Source organism: Balaenoptera physalus (genome assembly GCF_965194825.1).
Source record: "Balaenoptera physalus genome assembly, chromosome: 21".
Classification (NCBI taxonomy): Eukaryota; Metazoa; Chordata; class Mammalia; order Artiodactyla; family Balaenopteridae; genus Balaenoptera; species Balaenoptera physalus.
The window spans coordinates 10,269,772-10,287,588 of record NC_138902.1 but is presented as its reverse complement, the minus strand read 5'-3'; the positions used below and the strand labels follow the sequence as shown (position 1 = coordinate 10,287,588).

Here is a 17,817-nt window from a genome sequence, read left to right as displayed (position 1 = left end):
CCCAGTCTTTATAACTTTTTGCACCTTAGGGATTTAAAGTTGCTTTGGGATGAGTGGGCTACTAACATTACAGCCACATTCCATTTGCTCTCCAACCTGTCTGCTCAGCATATTCTGCAGTTAAAGATAATATTTGTAAATTACATCACTTTCATCATCATCTTTGTGGATACTAACGCTGTTACAACAATAAAATCCTTAAAAATTCTAAGTATCCATCTCAGTCTCATCATTGAGATGCCACTTACACAGAGGGTGGACTTTTTTTTTTTTTTTTAACTTGCCCTTTTAAAGCTAAACATTGGATGACAAATGTGTACAGTTTCCTATCTACCTGAGTTCAACATATTTGAGATGGCTGAAAAAAATAGGTACTTACAGATTAAATTAAGATTACAGATTACAGATTAAGTGTGAACTATGATTCAGATTCTTAATAAAATTATACTTCACAGAGCTATGTAAGAGACTCTTCCCTAATTCTAAACCTTGAAATCTTCCTTCAAATATCAAAATCCAGGAGATTGATCCATGTTCAGTATCATTTTTAGCCAACAAATTTTTAAGTGAAATCACTTCTTCAGCTCAAAATCTAATTCAAGTTAATGATTACCTTTTTATAACTAAGGCATTGCTTTTCTTTCCTTATCTTCTATTCAAAGTATTTTCAATGAATTTATATATAGAACAATCAAACCAATAACATCCTTTACACGTCCCTTACACATTTACCCTTAGTTAATATACATATAGGTTGTCTTCTAAATTTGTGAATTCCACCTAATATTAACATTAGAATTATTGTTACGCTAAGAGTCCAGCATGATTAGTATTCTCCAGTTTGGAATGTGAGGGTGATCTAACTGAGCAATGATGGTGGACTTGTCAAATCTTATCCTTTCCTAGTATTTCAATGAGCGCAATGTTTAATAGTATGAGCACCCCAAATGGATAACTGAGTTTTAACCCTTCTTTATAGTCAAATATCTCACACAAACAGTTTCATTAATTTTTCCATGGTTAGTTCTCTCTCTACCAATAATTCCTCATGCCAACCCTCCTACCTCTTTCCCCAAATACACACACTCCAATATTTCTTTATATACTTATTATACTCACTGTATGTACAACCACTGTCCAACTTACGGCAACTTCTCTGTCTCAGTTTTCTCACTAGTAATTATGATCAACCTACAGATTGGCTATTTTGAAGTTTAAAACAAGAACTAATCTTGGACATCTTAGATCAAAGTACCGCATAAATGTCTTGATCCAAAATAACTTGTCTGAGTAAGAAAGTTATCCTTTATCTACATCTACTATTAAGAAACACTATCGTGATTAATAATTTCATACATCTAGATTCATTAGGACATTAGGATAATAAAGTTATCTAACAGAATAAGTAACTACAAAAATGAATTACCATGATTTATCCCTTTTACAGAAATAAAACAATTTTACTTCAAGGTAAAAAAAATTTAAAATAAGACAAAGAAATGCCCTTTTCTTTAGGATATAAAGTTCAAATATAAAAGGTATACATAGAAAATTTCAATTTTTCTTCCTGGAGGAGTCTAATGTTGGCAAATAAAAAATCAGGGAGAATTGTAACATGAGAAAATGATAAAACTTAAATGCAAGGTGATAAATTATATTCATCAGCTAAAGGTGCCTTATCTAAATCAGTCTAAGTTTGAAAGACTATCTTGAGAGAAAATAAACTATCCTTTTGAGATGGCCATTTCCTAAAGAGCAAGAATTGAGACTACATTTTAACTGATATGTATTATTAACTAAAATAAAATTAGAATCAACACTGTGTTAAATAAAATACAAAAAGGGACCAGGTAATAAAAATAAAAGAGCTCTAGAAGAGTTCTTTTCTTAGAAAAGGCTTTTATCAGAGGCTACATAGCAAAGAGACTTTGGAAGCAGTTGTCAATGTTGGATTCAGACCTTTGGACTGGACAAAGAATTAAAGCACCACATAAAAGACAAAGCAGTCCCACTGCCTTTATCATTCTCTAACAACACACACAGACATAAACACAGGTACACACACCCACAGGTACTCACAGGCAGTGTCACCCAGGTAAAGAAGAGGGACAAAATCTTTGCAGAGCTTTCTCTACTTCCTAAAATCAACCAATAAATGGGTAGCACTGGTTTCCTGAAAAGACTAGTCATAACTAAAATTCATTTAAAAAATGATAAAGAGGCCAAACAACGAACTATTGGTATTTTAAAAACCACACTTTTGAAAGCTGAGGGCTTCCATAACACATGATCTGAAAGACAGAAAGGCCCCAATGTGCCAGGATATCACCTATCAGAGCCAGGACAATTCGATATAAGAGGGCAAATAGAAAATAATTTAGTTCAGAAGCAAAGACAAAGGTATTAAACTGTTCTGGTAATTTGAGTTATAGAGTAACATAAAATAGCAAAAATTATTCCATGATACAACGTTGTAAAAATGCTTATTCAGAGCTAAAAGAACAACTATGCATAATGATAAGCAAGGTCAATAATGCTGCAACCTACACACTGAGGGAAGAAGCATGAGAGTGGAGGGGTCCAAAAGTATATTATTTAAATCTAATACTGTTGTGTCTGTTAAAAATGAAGCTGGATATGTTAATTTTTAATATTTCTTAAAACTAGGGTAAGGGAGATTTCTTACAATCCTAAATACAATAAAGCAGTACACATGAAAGTCCAAAGTAGAAGACCATTAATTTTCCTAACGAACAATACTGCACTTTTATTTTGCTTTTCTGTTAACTGCTGTATTCTCTAAAAATCCTCGGGTAGCTAAATTTTAAGCAATTCTAACAAGTTATAAGTGCCTGTATCCACTTCAACTCACCTTACCATCCCATCCCAATCAGACAGAGTAAACACTCCTCACTTAAAAATAAATAAATAAACATGTCTATTAGGCTGTAAGATTTCTTAAGGCCAGGGAAAATGTCTTAATGCCTTTTCTTCTCTGCAAATTTCCAGCATACCGCCTAGCACAAAGAAGCTTTATGAATAAAGAATAACTGAGCAAAGGAAGTGGGGAAGAAATGGTGATTCTCCTGCACAAGGGAGCCGAGACCTTCCACAGGCAGTCTGGCTACTTGCACTTCTCACTACAGCTTTTACGTTTTTGTCTTTGTACAGTCTGCTCCCTCCAACCGCCCCCATGTTGTGTTCTTCTTAGGCAGAGAACCTCTGTCTTTTTCATATTTGTATCTAGAGCTCAGCACTGGGCCAGGCGCAGAAGCAGCTGCTTCAAAGGTTGTTTGTGGAATAGTTTAATGATTAGTAATTCTAGGAGCATTTCACGAGACTAAAAATTTAATATAAATCTCTCTTAATACACATTCAGATGTGACCCCTGCCCAGCAAAGACTTGATAAGAGTATGTGGCTACAAAAAAGTGAAGCAGCATGATGCTGCCAAGGGGAGCCAGGTAGCTGGGAAAACTAATCCTCGTTTTGCTCCTACACTGATTGTGTGACTCCGGATCTGTTACTAAGTGCTTCTTGACTTCATTTGCCTAATACATGAAAGAAGAACACTGGACTGGAGTAGTACTTTTCAAAAATTTTTCTTCAGTACAGATTACTTAGGAAAAGCAATAATAAGTAGAACGCCAAATACATATTTCAAAAAGATAAAAATGGGGCTGCTTTGGTCATTTGAAATAGGTGTGACACTTGTGTGAGGTAGAACTGTGTCCCTGTCATCTTCCCCTTTTCCCTCACTCACATCACCTAGGGAGGCCCCCAGACATCTCCCTGAACCCTAAGGCTCTATGGAACCCATTTAGACAACCAATGAACTCTAAGTTCCCTCCAGCTAAAGCATCCCATAATTCTATGATATGATTTCTTCTAAGGCTCTAAAATCAATGTCATATCCCATTTACCACCACATCAAAAAGAATAAGGAGGACTCCCTCTTGTGAGAGGCACCAGGATCACAACTAGCTGCTGGACAATCATCGACAGGAAGACACTGGAACTCACCAAAACAGATACCCCACATCCAAGGACAAAGGAGAAGCCACAATGAGACGGCAGGAGGGGTGCAATCACAGTAAAATCAAGTCCCATAATGGCTGGGTGGGTGACTCACAGACTGGAGAACACTTATACCACAGAAGTTCACCCACTGGAGTGAAGGTTCTGAGCCCCACGTAAGGCTTCCCAACCTGGGGGTCTGGAAACAGGAGGAGGAATTCCTAGAGAATCAGACTTTGAAGCCTACTGGGATTTGACTGCAGGACTTCCGACAGAACTGGGGAAAACAGAGACTCCACTTTTGGAGGGCACACACAAAGTGGTGTGTGCACTGGGACCCAGGGGAAAGAGCAGGGACCCCAGTAGAGACTGAACCAGACCTAGCTGCTATTGTTGGAGGGTCTCCTGCGGAGGCAGAGGGTGGCCGTGGCTCACCGTGGACACAAGAACACTGGCAGCAGAAGTTCTGGGAAGTACTCCTTGGTGTGAGCCCTCCCAGAGTCCGCCATTAGTCCCACCAAAGAGCCCAGGTAGGCTCCAGTGTTGGGTTGCCTCAGGCCAAACAACTAACAGGGAGGGAACCCAGCCCCACCCATCAGCAGTCAATCGGATTAAAGTTTTACTGAGCTCCGCCCACCAGAGCAACAGTAAGCTCTACCCACCACCAGTCCCTCCTATCAGGAAACTTGCAAAAGCCTCTTAGATAGCCTCATCCACCAGAGGGCAGACAGCAGAAGCAAGAAGAACTATAATCCTGCAGCCTGTGGAACAAAAACCACATTTACAGAAAGACAGACAAGATGAAAAGGCAGAGGGATATGTAGCAGATGAAGGAAAAAGATAAAACCCCAGAAAAACAACTAAATGAAGTGGAGATAGGCAACCTTCCAGAAGAAGAATTCAGAATAATGATAGTGAAGATGATCCAGGACCTCGGAAAAAGAATGGAGGCAAAGATCGAGAAGATGCAAGAAATGTTTAACAAAGATCTAGAAGAATTAAAGAACAAACAAACAGAGATGAACAATACAATAACTGAAATGAAAACTACACTAGAAGGAATCAATAGCAGAATAACTGAGGCAGAAGAACGGATAAGTGACCTGGAAGACAGAATGGTGGAATTCACTGCTGTGGAACAGAATAAAGAAAAAAGAATGAAGAAAAATGAAGACAGCCTAAGAGACCTCTGGGACAACATTACATGCAACAACATTCGCATTATAGGGGTCGCAGAAGGAGAAGAGAGAGAGAAAGGACCCGAGAAAATATTTGAAGAGATTATAGTTGAAAACTTCCCTAACATGGGAAAGGAAATAGGCACCCAAGTCCAGGAAGTGCAGAGAGTCCCATACAGGATAAACCCAAGGAGAAACACGCCAAGACACATAGTAATCAAATTGGCAAAAATTAAAGACAAAGAAAAATTATTAAAAGCAGCAAGGGAAAAATGACAAATAACATACAAGGGAACTGCCATAAAGTTAACAGCTGATTTCTCAGCAGAAACTCTACAAGCCAGAAGGGAGTGGCATGATATACTTAAAGTGATGAAAGGGAAGAACCTACAACCAAGATTACTCTAGCCAGTAAGGATCTCATTCAATTCGATGGAGAAATCAAAAGCTTTACAGACAAGCAAAAGCTAAGAGAATTCAGCACCACCAAACCAGCTCTACAACAAATGCTAAAGGAACTTCTCTAAGTGGGAAACACAAGAGAAGAAAAGGACCTACAAAAACAAACCCAAAACAATTAAGAAAATGGTCATAGGAACACACATATCAATAATTACCCTAAACATGAATGGATTAAATGCTCCAACCAAAAGACACAGGCTTGCTGAATGGATACAAAAACAAGACCCATATATATGCTGTTTACAAGAGACCCAATTCAGATCTAGGGACACATTCAGATTGAAAGTGAGGGGATGGAAAAAGATATTCCATGCAAATGGAAATCAAAAGAAAGCTGGAGTAGCAATACTCATATCAGATAAAATAGACTTTAAAATAAAGAATGTTACAGGAGACAAGGAGGGACACTACATAATGATCAGGGGATCAATCCAAGAAGAAGTTATAACAATTATAAATATATATGCACCCAACATAGGAGCACCTCAGTAAATAAGGCAACTGCTAACAGCTATAAAAGAGGAAATCGACAGTAACACAATAATAGTGGGGGACTTTAACACCTCACTTACACCAATGGACAGATCATCCAAAGTGAAAATAAATAAGGAAACAGAAGCTTTAAATGACACAATAGACCAGATAGATTTAATTGATATTTATAGGACATTCCATCCAAAAACTGCAAATTACACTTTCTTCTCAAGTGCGCAAGGAACATTCTCCAGGATGGATCACATCTCGGATCACAAATCAAGCCTCAATAAATTTAAGAAAATTGAAATCATATCAAGCATCTTTTCTGACCACAACGCTATGAGATTAGAAATGAATTACAGGGAAAAAAACGTAAAAAAAAAAAACACATGGAGGGTAAACAATACATTACTGAATAAACAAGAGATCACTGAAGAAATCAAAGAGGAAATCAAAAAATACCTAGAGAAAAAAGACAATGAAAACACGATGATCCAAAACCTATGGGATGCAGCAAAAGCAGTTCTAAGAGGGAAGTTTATAGCTGTACAAGCCTACCTCAAGAAACAAGAAAAATCTCAAATAAACCATCTAACCTTACACCTAAAGGAACTAGAGAAAGAAGAACAAACAAAACCCAAAGTAGGCAGAAGGAAAGAAATCATAAAGATCAGAGCAGAAATAAATGAAATAGAAACAAAGAAAACAATAGCAAAGATCAATAAAACTAAAAGCTGGTTCTTTGAGAAGATAAACAAAATTGATAAACCATTAGCCAGACTCATCAAGAAAAAGAGGGAGAGGACTCAAATCAATAAAATTAAACATGAAAAAGGAGAAGTTACAACAGACACCGCAGAAATACAAAGCATCCTAAGAGATTACTACAAGCAACTCTATGCCAATAAAATGGACAACCTGGAAGAAATGGACAAATTCTTAGAAAGGTATAACCTCCCAAGACAGAACCAGGAAGAAATAGATAATATGAACAGACAATAACAAGTAATGAAATTGAAACTGTGATTAAAAATCTTCCAACAAATAAAATTCCAGGACCAGATGGCTTCACAGGTGAATTCTATCAAACATTTACAGAAGAGCAACACCCATCCTTCTCAAACTCTTCCAAAAAAATTGCAGAGGAAGGAACATTCCCAAACTCATTCTAAGAGGCCACCATCACCCTGTTACCAAAACCAGACAAAGATACTACAAAAAAAGAAAATTACAGACCAATATCACTGATGAATATAGATGCAAAAATCCTCAACAAAATACTAGCAAACAGAATCCAACAACACATTAAAAGGATCATACACCATGACTAAGTGGGATTTATCCCAGGAATGCAAGGATTCTTCAATATACACAAATCAATCAATGTGCTACACCATATTAACAAATTAAAGAATAAAAAGCATATGTTCATCTCAATAGATGCCAAAAAAGCTTTTGACAAAATTCAACACCCATTTATGATAAAAACTCTCCAAAAAGTGGGCAAAGAGGGAACCTACCTCAACATAATAAATGCCATATATGACAAACCCACAGCAAACATCATTCTCAATGGTGAAAAACTGAAAGCATTTCCTCTAAGATCAGGAACAAGACAAGGATGTCCACTCTCGCCAGTATTATTCAACATAGTTTTGGAAGTCCTAGCCACAGCAATCAGAGAAGAAAAAGAAATAAAAGGAATACAAATTGGAAAAGCAGAAGTAAAACTGTCACTGTTGGCAGATGACGTGATACTATACATAGAGAATCCTAAAGATGCCACCAGAAAACTACTAGAGCTAATCAATGAATTTGGTAAAGTTGCAGAATACAAAATTAATGCACAGAAATCTCTTACATTCCTATACACTAATGATGAAAAATCTGAAAGAAAAATTAAGGGAACACTCCCATTTACCATTGCAACAAAAAGAATAAAATACCTAGGTATAAACCTACCTAGTGAGACAAAGACAAAAGACCTGTATGCAGAAAACTATAAGACACTGATGAAAGAAATTAAAGATGATACCAACAAATGGAGAGATATACCATGTATTTGGATTGGAAGAAACAATATTGTGAAAATGACTATACTACCCAAAGCAATCTACAGATTCAATGCAATCCCTATCAAATTACCAATGGCATTTTTTACAGAACTAGAACAAAAATATCTTAAAATTTGTATGGAGACACAAAAGACCCCGAATAGCCAAAGCAGTCTTGAGGGAAAAAAACGAAGCTGGAGGAATCAGACTCCCTGACTTCAGACTATACTATAAAGCTACAGTAATCAAGACAATATGGTACTGGCACAAAAACAGAAACACAGATCAATGGAACAAGATAGAAGCCCAGAGATAAACCCACACACCTATGGTCAACTAATCTATGACAAAGGAGGCAAGGATATACAATGGAGAAAAGACAGTCTCTTCAATAAGTGGTGCTGGGAAAACTGGACAGCTACATGTAAAAGAATGAAATTAGAACACTCCCTAACACCACATACAAAAATAAACTCAAAATGGATTAGAGACCTAAATGTAAGACCGGATACTATAAAACTCTTAGAGGAAAACATAGGAAGAACATTCTTCGACATAAATCACAGCAAGATCTTTTTTGACCCACCTCCTAGAGTAATGGAAATAAAAACAAAAATAAACAAATGGGACCTAATGAAACTTAAAAGCTTTTGCACAGCAAAGGAAACCATAAACAAGTCGAAAAGACAACCCTCAGAATGGGAGAAAATATTTGCAAACGAATCAACGGGCAAAGGATTAATCTCCAAAACATATAAACAGCTCATGCAGCTCAATATTAAAAAAACAAACAACCCAATCCAAAAATGGGCAGAAGACCTAAATAGACATTTCTCCAAAGAAGACATACAGATGGCCAAGAAGCACATGAAAAGCTGCTCAACATCACTAATTATCAGAGAAATGCAAATCAAAACTACAATGGGGTATCACCTCACACCAGTTAGAATGGGCATCATCGGAAAATCTACAAACAACAAATGCTGGAGAGGGTGTGGAGAAAAGGCAACCCTCTTGCACTGTTAGTGGGAATGTTGATGGATACAGCCAGTATGGAGAACAGTATGGTGGTTCCTTAAAAAACTAAAAATAGAATTACCATATGACCCAGCAATCCCACTACTGGGCATATGCCCAGAGAAAACCATAATTCAAAACGACACATGCACCCTAATGTTCATTGCAGCACTATTTACAATAGCCAGGTCATGGAAGCAACGTAAATGCCCATTGACAGACGAATGGATAAAGAAGATGTGGTACATATATACAATGGAATATTAGCCATAAAAAGGAACGAATTTGGGTCATTTGTAGAGACGTGGTTGGATGTAGAGAATGTCATACAGAGTGAAGTAAGTCAGAAAGAGAAAAACAAATATCATATATTAACGCAAATATGTGGAACCTAGAAAAATGGTACAGATGAACCAGTTTGCAGAGCAGAAATTGAGACACAGATGTAGAGAACAAACATATGGACACCAAGCGGGGAAAGTGGCAGTGGGGGGGTGTTGGTGTGATGAATTGGGCGATTGGGATTGACATGTATACACTGATGTGTATAAAACTGATGACTAATAAGAAAGAAATAAAGAAAAAAAAAGCATAAGGAACCTAGGAGGTAAAAGACCTGCATTTGGAAAACCATAAGACATGGATGAAAGGAACTGAAGATGACTCAAACAGATGGAAAGATATACCATGTTCTTGGATTGGAAGAATTAATATTGTTAAAATGACCATACAGATTCAATGCAATCCCTGTCAAAATACTAATGGCATTTTTTTCACAGAACTAGAAAAAATAATTTCAAAATTTATATGGAAACACAAAAGACCCCGAATAGTCAAAACAATCTTGTGAAAGAAGAAGAGAATTGGGGGAATCACACTGCCTGGCTTCAGACTATACTACAAAGCTACAGTAATCGAAACAGTATGGTACTGGCACAAAAACAGATGCACAGATCAATGGAACAGGATAGAGAGCCCAGAAATAAAACCACACACTTATGGTCAATTAATCTATAACAAAGGAGGCAAGACTATATACAATGGAGAAAAGATAGTCCCTTTAATACATGGTGCTGGGAAAACTGGACAGCTACCTGTAAAAGAATGAAGTTAGAACATTCTCTAACACAGCATACAAAAATAAACCAAACATGGATTAAAGGCCTCAATGTAAGACTGGATACTATAAAACTCCTAGAAGGAAACATAGGCAGAACACCCTTTGACATGAATTGTAGCAATATTTTTTTGGATCTGTCTCCTAAAGTAAAGGAAATGAAAACATCATAAACAAATGGGCCCTTTAAACTTAAAAGCTTTTGCACAGCAAAGGAAACCACTGAGAAAATGAAAAGACAATCTACTGAAAGGGAGAAAATATTTGCAAATGATATGGCCAATAAGGGGTTAATACCCAATATATACAGAGAGCTCATGCAACTCAACATCAAAAAAAAAAAAAAAAAACTGGATTAAAAAATGGGCGGAAGACCTGAAGGACATTTTTACAAAGAGGACATGCAGATGGCCAACAGACACATGGAAAAATGCCCAGCATCACTAATCATAAGGGAAATGCAAATCAAAACCATGATGAGATATCACCTCACACCTGTCAGAATGGCTATCATCAAAAAGAACACAAATAACCAATGTTGGTGAGGATGTGGAGAAAAGGGAACCCTCGTACACTGTGTATGGGAATGTAAATTGGTGCAGTCACTGTGGAAAAGAGCATGGAGGTTTCTCATAAAACGAAAAATAGCACTCCCATATGATCCAGCAATTCCACTGCTGGGTAAGTATCTGAAAGAAACAAAAACGCTAATTCGAAAAGATACTTGCATCCCAATGTTCATAGCAGCATTATTTACAATTGCCAAGATATGGAAGCAACCTAAGTGTCCATCAACAGATGAATGGATAAAAACAGATATGGTGTATATATACAATGGAATACTACTCAGCCATAAAAACGAATGAAATTTTGCCATTTGCAGGAACATGGATGGACTTGGAGGGCATTATATTATGCTAAGTGAAATAAGTTAGAGAAAGAAAAATACTGTATGATATCAATTATATGTGGAATCTAAAAAATATAACAAACTAGTGAATATAGCAAGAAAGAAGCAGACTCATAGATGTAGAGAACAAACCAGTGGTTACCAGTGGGGAGAGGGAAGGGGGGAAGGGCAATATAGGGGGAGGGGATTAAGAGGTACAAACTATTAGGTATAAAATAAGCTACAAGGGTATATTGTACAACATAGCTAATATTTTATAACAACTATAAATGGAGTATACCCTTTAAAAACTGTGACTCACTATACTGCACAACTGTAACGTATATAACATTGTACATCAAGTATACTTCAATAAAAATAAAATAAATCAATATCAAGATCTCCCCCATGCAAGTATATACTACGAAATCCTACAAACTTTGAAGCAGCAACCCCTTTCCTGTAACTACTATCTAAACTTACACAACTGTAGAAAATCTTTCAGGAAATGCAGTTCCTCGCACTGTTGCTATTATTCTTTCTGTAGACTTTTATATAGACTTCATTACATATAAGCACTATGCTCCTCAAAGGAGGATATAAAGGGACAACTCCAGACATGTATAATTTCCTTAAGCTTACAGTCTTAATGGAACATTCCTATCAATAACTATAACTGAGAATAGAAATGACTGTGTCATCAGATAAAGTAAAGTGGATGTTTAAGGGCTGAGATTATTTCTGGTTGGTAAGATCAGGAAAGAATTCATGGAGCAGGTTATGAGCTGGGCTGTAAAGAATGGCAGGGATGTAGATTCTAAGCAGAGGTTACTTTATGAGCATTGTCCAAAAAGCTGGAAGCCATGAGGCAAGTGCAGGGAATGGCATCTAGTGGCAGCTTTGTTGACATACAGGGTGTGTGAAGACAAGTACGGGGAATAAAATAGATGACTGGCACAATGTGCAGAGCTTAATGACATTTTAGAGCAGAGGAGGGCTTCAAAACAGGTTAAAGTAGAGGAAAGAGGCTGGAGGCGGAGACAGTCAGGAGGCAGAAGCAGGGATGCCTGAACTCGGAGTGCCGCAGCAGGAATGGTGCGGGGCCACTGGTGGGGCCAGTTCCGCGGGAGCGAACGAGGGGCCAGAGAGGTTCAAGGATGATGGGAGCCCAGAATCTAGGAAATACTGGTGTCATTAATAGAAGTGGAGAACATGTGACGAAGTCTAGAGACAGATGATGAGTGCTGAGTGCAGAGGAAATGTCCTGCAGAAAAATGCAAATGTTGAACTGAAATCTGGGAAAGAGGGCAGAGCTGCATATAAGGTAAGAATTTTTAGATATGGCAGATGAACTCTTAAGACTGAATGAAACTGATGAGAATGGGACTTTAGTGAAAAGACAATTCTAAGTGCTGATCTTTGGGAGATACTAACATTAATGGCTAATAGGAGGAAAATGAGTCAGAGAAGGTGTGACTGGAGAGATACAAGGAAAACTGGGGGAGCACAGTGTTATATACAGTTACACACATGCACATACTTACTTATGAATGAAAAAGCTTAGCTCTTGATCTGAAGGATCACATAAGTTGATATATGGACAGCAGGGTTTTCTAAAGTGTGTTCTAGGGCAGGGGTCCCTAACTCCTGGGGATACTGGTCTGCAGCCTATTAGGAACCGGGCCGCACAGCAGGAGGTGAGTGGCGGGAGAGTGAGGGAAGCTTCATCTGCCGCTCCCCATCACTCCTCATGGCTCCCCACCGCTCACATTGCCACCTGAGCCATCCCTCCCCACCCCCAACCCCCCGCCCCCGTCCATGGAAAAACTGTCTTCCACAAAATGGGTCCCTGGTGCCAAAAAGGTTGGGGACCACTGTTCTAGGGAACACTAGTTTTAGTAGCTGTTGAAAGGTACTCCATGATCAAAACAGGACTCAGGGATCAAAAAGGTTAGGATATTGGCCCTTTATCTACTGAAGAAATTCAAAGAGTCCATCACACTGACCCATAAACCCTTTTTGTTTTATATCCTCTAGATACAGCAGTGTATCTAGACAAGGAGCCAGCTTGAGAAATACTGATACATTGTAACATTTCAAAATTCACAGAATATTAAAACTGAAAAGGACAGCTGTGATCATTTTATCCAATCGCTTCATTTTATACGTGAAGAAAGTTAATTATATGATAAATTACTGTATTGTCTTATTCTTGGTAGGTGATGAATAAATGTGGATAGGAAAGCGTATGAACAAGAGAGAAATAAAAAGGAAAATGACAAATAAAATAGAAATCAGAGCTTCAAAAGCTACAATATTAGTTACCATTTGAGAGATAACTTGCTTTATGCTTATTGTTTTAGAATATTTCACAGTGTCATCCTGAAGAGGAAACTGAGGCCTCAAGGATCACATGGCCAGTGGCCCAGCTGGTACACAACAGAGCTCGAATTCAAACCCAAATCTGTCTTACTCTTGAAATCTGGGCTCTTGAACACAATGCCCTGTTGACCTGACAAAAGGGCCAAAGAAGAATCCAGTTCTTGGGTAAACATCCACCCTCACCCATGGATAGGGCCCAAGATAAAGCTTTCTTATACCAAACTGCCACTATACATAAATGTAAATAAAACCTAATGTAGCAAATTCAATATATCAAAAATCTAGATTTACAAAACAGATCCTCAGGAGTATATTTATTTGCTTTTAAAAATAAATTTATAAAAGAATCATCAAAATATTATCTCTCACAATGTGAATATATTTATAATTATTTCAATCTATTAATTTTTTCTAGAGTAGACATCCTGCATAGGTCAAGATACGTCTTTAATATTTCAGCAAGGGTCTAAGTATATCATTTATGAAATTTTTCTAGGAAACTCACTTTCATTCATGAGAAATAAGTCCAAAAATAATCGCTTTGGACCTCAGGCCATGAATTCATATTAATTTTAATGAGTTTTCCTTGAAATGATACACTATCTTTACTTGAGTCTGGTGATATACATACACAGAAACATAGGCCATCACATATACTTGCAAATATTACAGTCTCAAACTTTTAATCCCCAATTTAAAATAGTACCACATTCCCTTACAATTAGTGAAACAATGTAAGTGGTATTGATATTTTTTAATTCATTCTAGCATGTTATATGTAAGATCTAGTCAACTGGTAAACCATTTTTCCACAGTGTGTGTTATGAAAGAATAAGATTTATTCCCACAAGTTATGATTTGTAAACCTAAGTTCACTGTAGATGGCTATGTTAGGTAACATGTCAGAAAAATATTTATGAAAGCTTAATATCAGTGAAAATCAAAAATAAAATTCACATGTAGTTCTAATTAAAAAACATATTTTGCCCTAATTTCTTGATAACTTGATTAAAAATTTAGTAAAGATTCTGCTCTAACAATTTCTAAAAAATTAAATTCTTAACTGCTATATTGATTAGTGGAAATTTAACAAGAGTGGTGTTCTTGGTCTACATAGAGTTAGTAATAATTTATCTGTAATACTATCTCCCCCAAAGTATGTACCTTGAAACCTTACATTTTACTGTCAAAATAGGTTCAGGAAACATTGCAAATTCTATTTCTCTCTTACAGATTGACAATAAACATCAGCACTGTACAAGCTCCTGGAAGTTCTTCAGTTAAAAAAAAAAAAAGCTTCATTTAATCCATCATTTCTCAAGCTTATCTATCAATATCCTGGTATAATTAGTGTCACAGGAAACAGGATTAGAAAACCTTGATCTATAATGATAAGAAGGAGATAATTAGAATAAGTGTATGGTACCCAAATCATTTGTATTAGATTTTGGAATTTATGTAATTTTATCGTATTTTGTTTTTGAATGCTATTTTTTATAAAAAGATAATTGATTGCATACAGGCACAGCAAACAGCTTAAAATAAGAATAGGAGCATGCTGGGTACCAAGAAAAAGACATGGGATACTCAGGGTTTATGTGTCTTACACAAAGTAGGTAAGACACTGGTGTAAAATGAGAACAGTCAGTGCAATTAACCCTTCTCCAGGGTCATCGCTAAGGCACAAAGAAAGACAGTAAGAAAAGAGCAAGTAGTTCATTTACTAAAAGGCTGACATGCAGCATACTTACACTGCCCATTCAAGCTTCTCATTCTTGATTGAGTTGTACAGAGCCTGTAAAGACAGAAAACAAGATGGAATTATTCTTTTCATCCTGTTTCACATTTTGCGTTCAGCAAATGGCCAAAGCCAAAAGGCTTGAGTGAGTCAGCAAGCAACTCCCAGGGCCCTTGTGGGTCATCCTACTGGTACTGCAGACATGAAGAAAACACAGGTGAGGCTAAGGAGCACAGGGCAGGTAGAGCTCTGTGAAGGAGAGAGACTTTTCATGAAGTAAAAAATGTCATTTGTAAGACACACAACACTGTACTACATTTTACCACAGTAAAATATAGGACATGATTAAAATTAGACCATGTGCTCTATTTTTCTTATTCAAAATATGGTCTTATAGTTTCACTGCTTTGGAAATTTCAATATTCATACCTTTTCATTAATGGAATAAATATAACTGTTTTCATAACAACTTAATGAGTAAGATACATGGAAGGGAGACTGAAGCCCAATTATGGGAGACTATCTTAGAATAATTTGAGAGTTTCTATACCAATGACTTAAACAGCTTTTTGTTTTGTTTTGTTTTTTTGTTTTTTTATTGGGGTAAAGTTGCTTTACAATGGTGTGTTAGTTTCTACTGTACAGTCAAGTGAATCAGCTATATGTACACGTATATGCCCTCTTTGTTGGATTTCCTTCCCAATTAGATCACCACAGAGCATTGAGTTCCCTGTGCTATATAGCAGATTCTCATTAGTTACCTATTTTGTACACAGTAGTGTATATATGTCAATCCCAATCTCCCAATTCATCCCTCCCTCCCTTTCCTGCCCTCGGGGTCCATATGTTTGTTCTCTACATCTGTGTCTCTATTTCTGCTTTGCAAATAGGTTCATCTGTACCACTCTTTTAGATTCCACATATATGCGTTAATATACAATATTTGTTTTTCTCCCTCTGACTTCACTCTGTATGACAGTCTCTAGGTCCATCCACGTCTCTACAAATGACCCAGTTTCATTCCTTTTATGGCTGAGTAATACTCCATTGTATCAGAATGGCCATCATCAAAAAATCTACAAACATTAAATGCTGGAGAGGGTGTGGAGAAAAAGGAACCCTCTTGCACTGTTGGTGGGAATGTAAATTGTTACAGTCACTATGGAGAACAGTATGGAGGTTCCTTAAAAAACTAAAAATAGAACTACCATATGACCCAGCAATCCCACTACTGGGCATATACCCTGAGAAAACCATAATTCAGAAAGAGTCATGTACCACAACGTTCACTGCAGCACTATTTACAATAGCCAGGACATGGAAGCAACCTAAATGTCCACCGACAGATGAATGGATAAAGAAGATGTGGCACATATATACAATGGAATATTACTCAGCCATAAAAAGAAATGAAATTGAGTTATTTGTAGTGAGGTGGATGGACCTAGAGTCTGTCATACAGAGTGAAGTAAGTCAGAAAGAGAAAAACAAATACTGTATGCTAACACATATATATGGAATCTAAAGAAAAAAAGACTGCCCCACCACACCTCCCAGCTCTGGCGTCACGTGTAAGCTCCTTGTAATCACGTTGTTCCACTACAGCTAATCCAAGAAAATGCTACCCACACCTCTAGTTTCTTACTTTTGAGTGAGATGTTATAAAGAAAACACAAGTGCATCTCTAAGAAATAAAACCAAAACAGCAAACTGCGTTGAAGAGAGGACTATGTGCCTAATAACATGATGCACTGGGAACATTTTTCTTTAAAGAAGGATTTGGACTTACAACACTCATCTCATTCACTCTGAGATGGGAAAAGGGGGACCAGATGCCATCCAACCCCTCATCTTCCACACGAGGAAATGGTAAGTTCATAACGTTTCCCAGGCAGCAGAGCAGAGGCAGAACTGCCTTATAGATCTACCTACTAAGCGTGAGAGGCAGTCTACATGTGTGTGATCAGAAAGACTGCACCCAGGTAGTGAACTCCCTTTCTAGCAAAGCACGTCCCAATTCAGGACAAAGATGCTTAGTTACAGATTTTATATTATTTAAGATGCAATACATATATCCTTAGCTAGTGTCTTGACAGACTCCATGGGAGTTCTTCAGTGTGGCTACAGTAGTCCGTTTACCTACTGGATAATTATGGTAGCTAATAAAATTTAGGACACATTTCATCATTATCAGGGTATGGTAAAACGTGTCCTCACATACAGAAATGGTAAAACATCAAAAGAAAATAAGGGGTAAATCAAGGCACAAAGACCATGCTATAAATTGGATGTTCTTTTTGAAGAACTCAAATTCACTCAAGAACTAGGACAACCTACTATATAGCTAATGTCTCTTGAGGCTGCATGTACAAAAGTGCAGAGTCAATGTCTGGCTCCAGCCTCAGGAAACTCTTGCTGATAAGTGTCTTTACATGAATTCTATTACTTGTAGAAGCCATCCTGAACACACAAATAATAGTGGGCTTT

The 17,817-nt window shown here is 37.2% G+C and overlaps 1 protein-coding gene across 14 annotated transcripts in view; it reads right to left on the bottom strand.

Moving 5' to 3' along the window:
• PSD3 (pleckstrin and Sec7 domain containing 3) overlaps nt 1-17,817 on the bottom strand; it is a 560,140-nt gene that overhangs the window by 142,012 nt on the left and 400,311 nt on the right. For 13 of the 14 annotated variants that reach the window (XM_082444205.1, XM_082444206.1, XM_082444214.1 and 10 more), the window contains one exon: nt 15,344-15,387. In XM_082444205.1, coding sequence (XP_082300331.1) covers nt 15,344-15,387 — 44 coding nt within the window. Of the gene's footprint in view, nt 1-8,084; nt 14,976-15,343; nt 15,388-17,817 lie in introns of those variants that run through there. The other variant, XM_082444219.1, reaches the window with a different exon arrangement.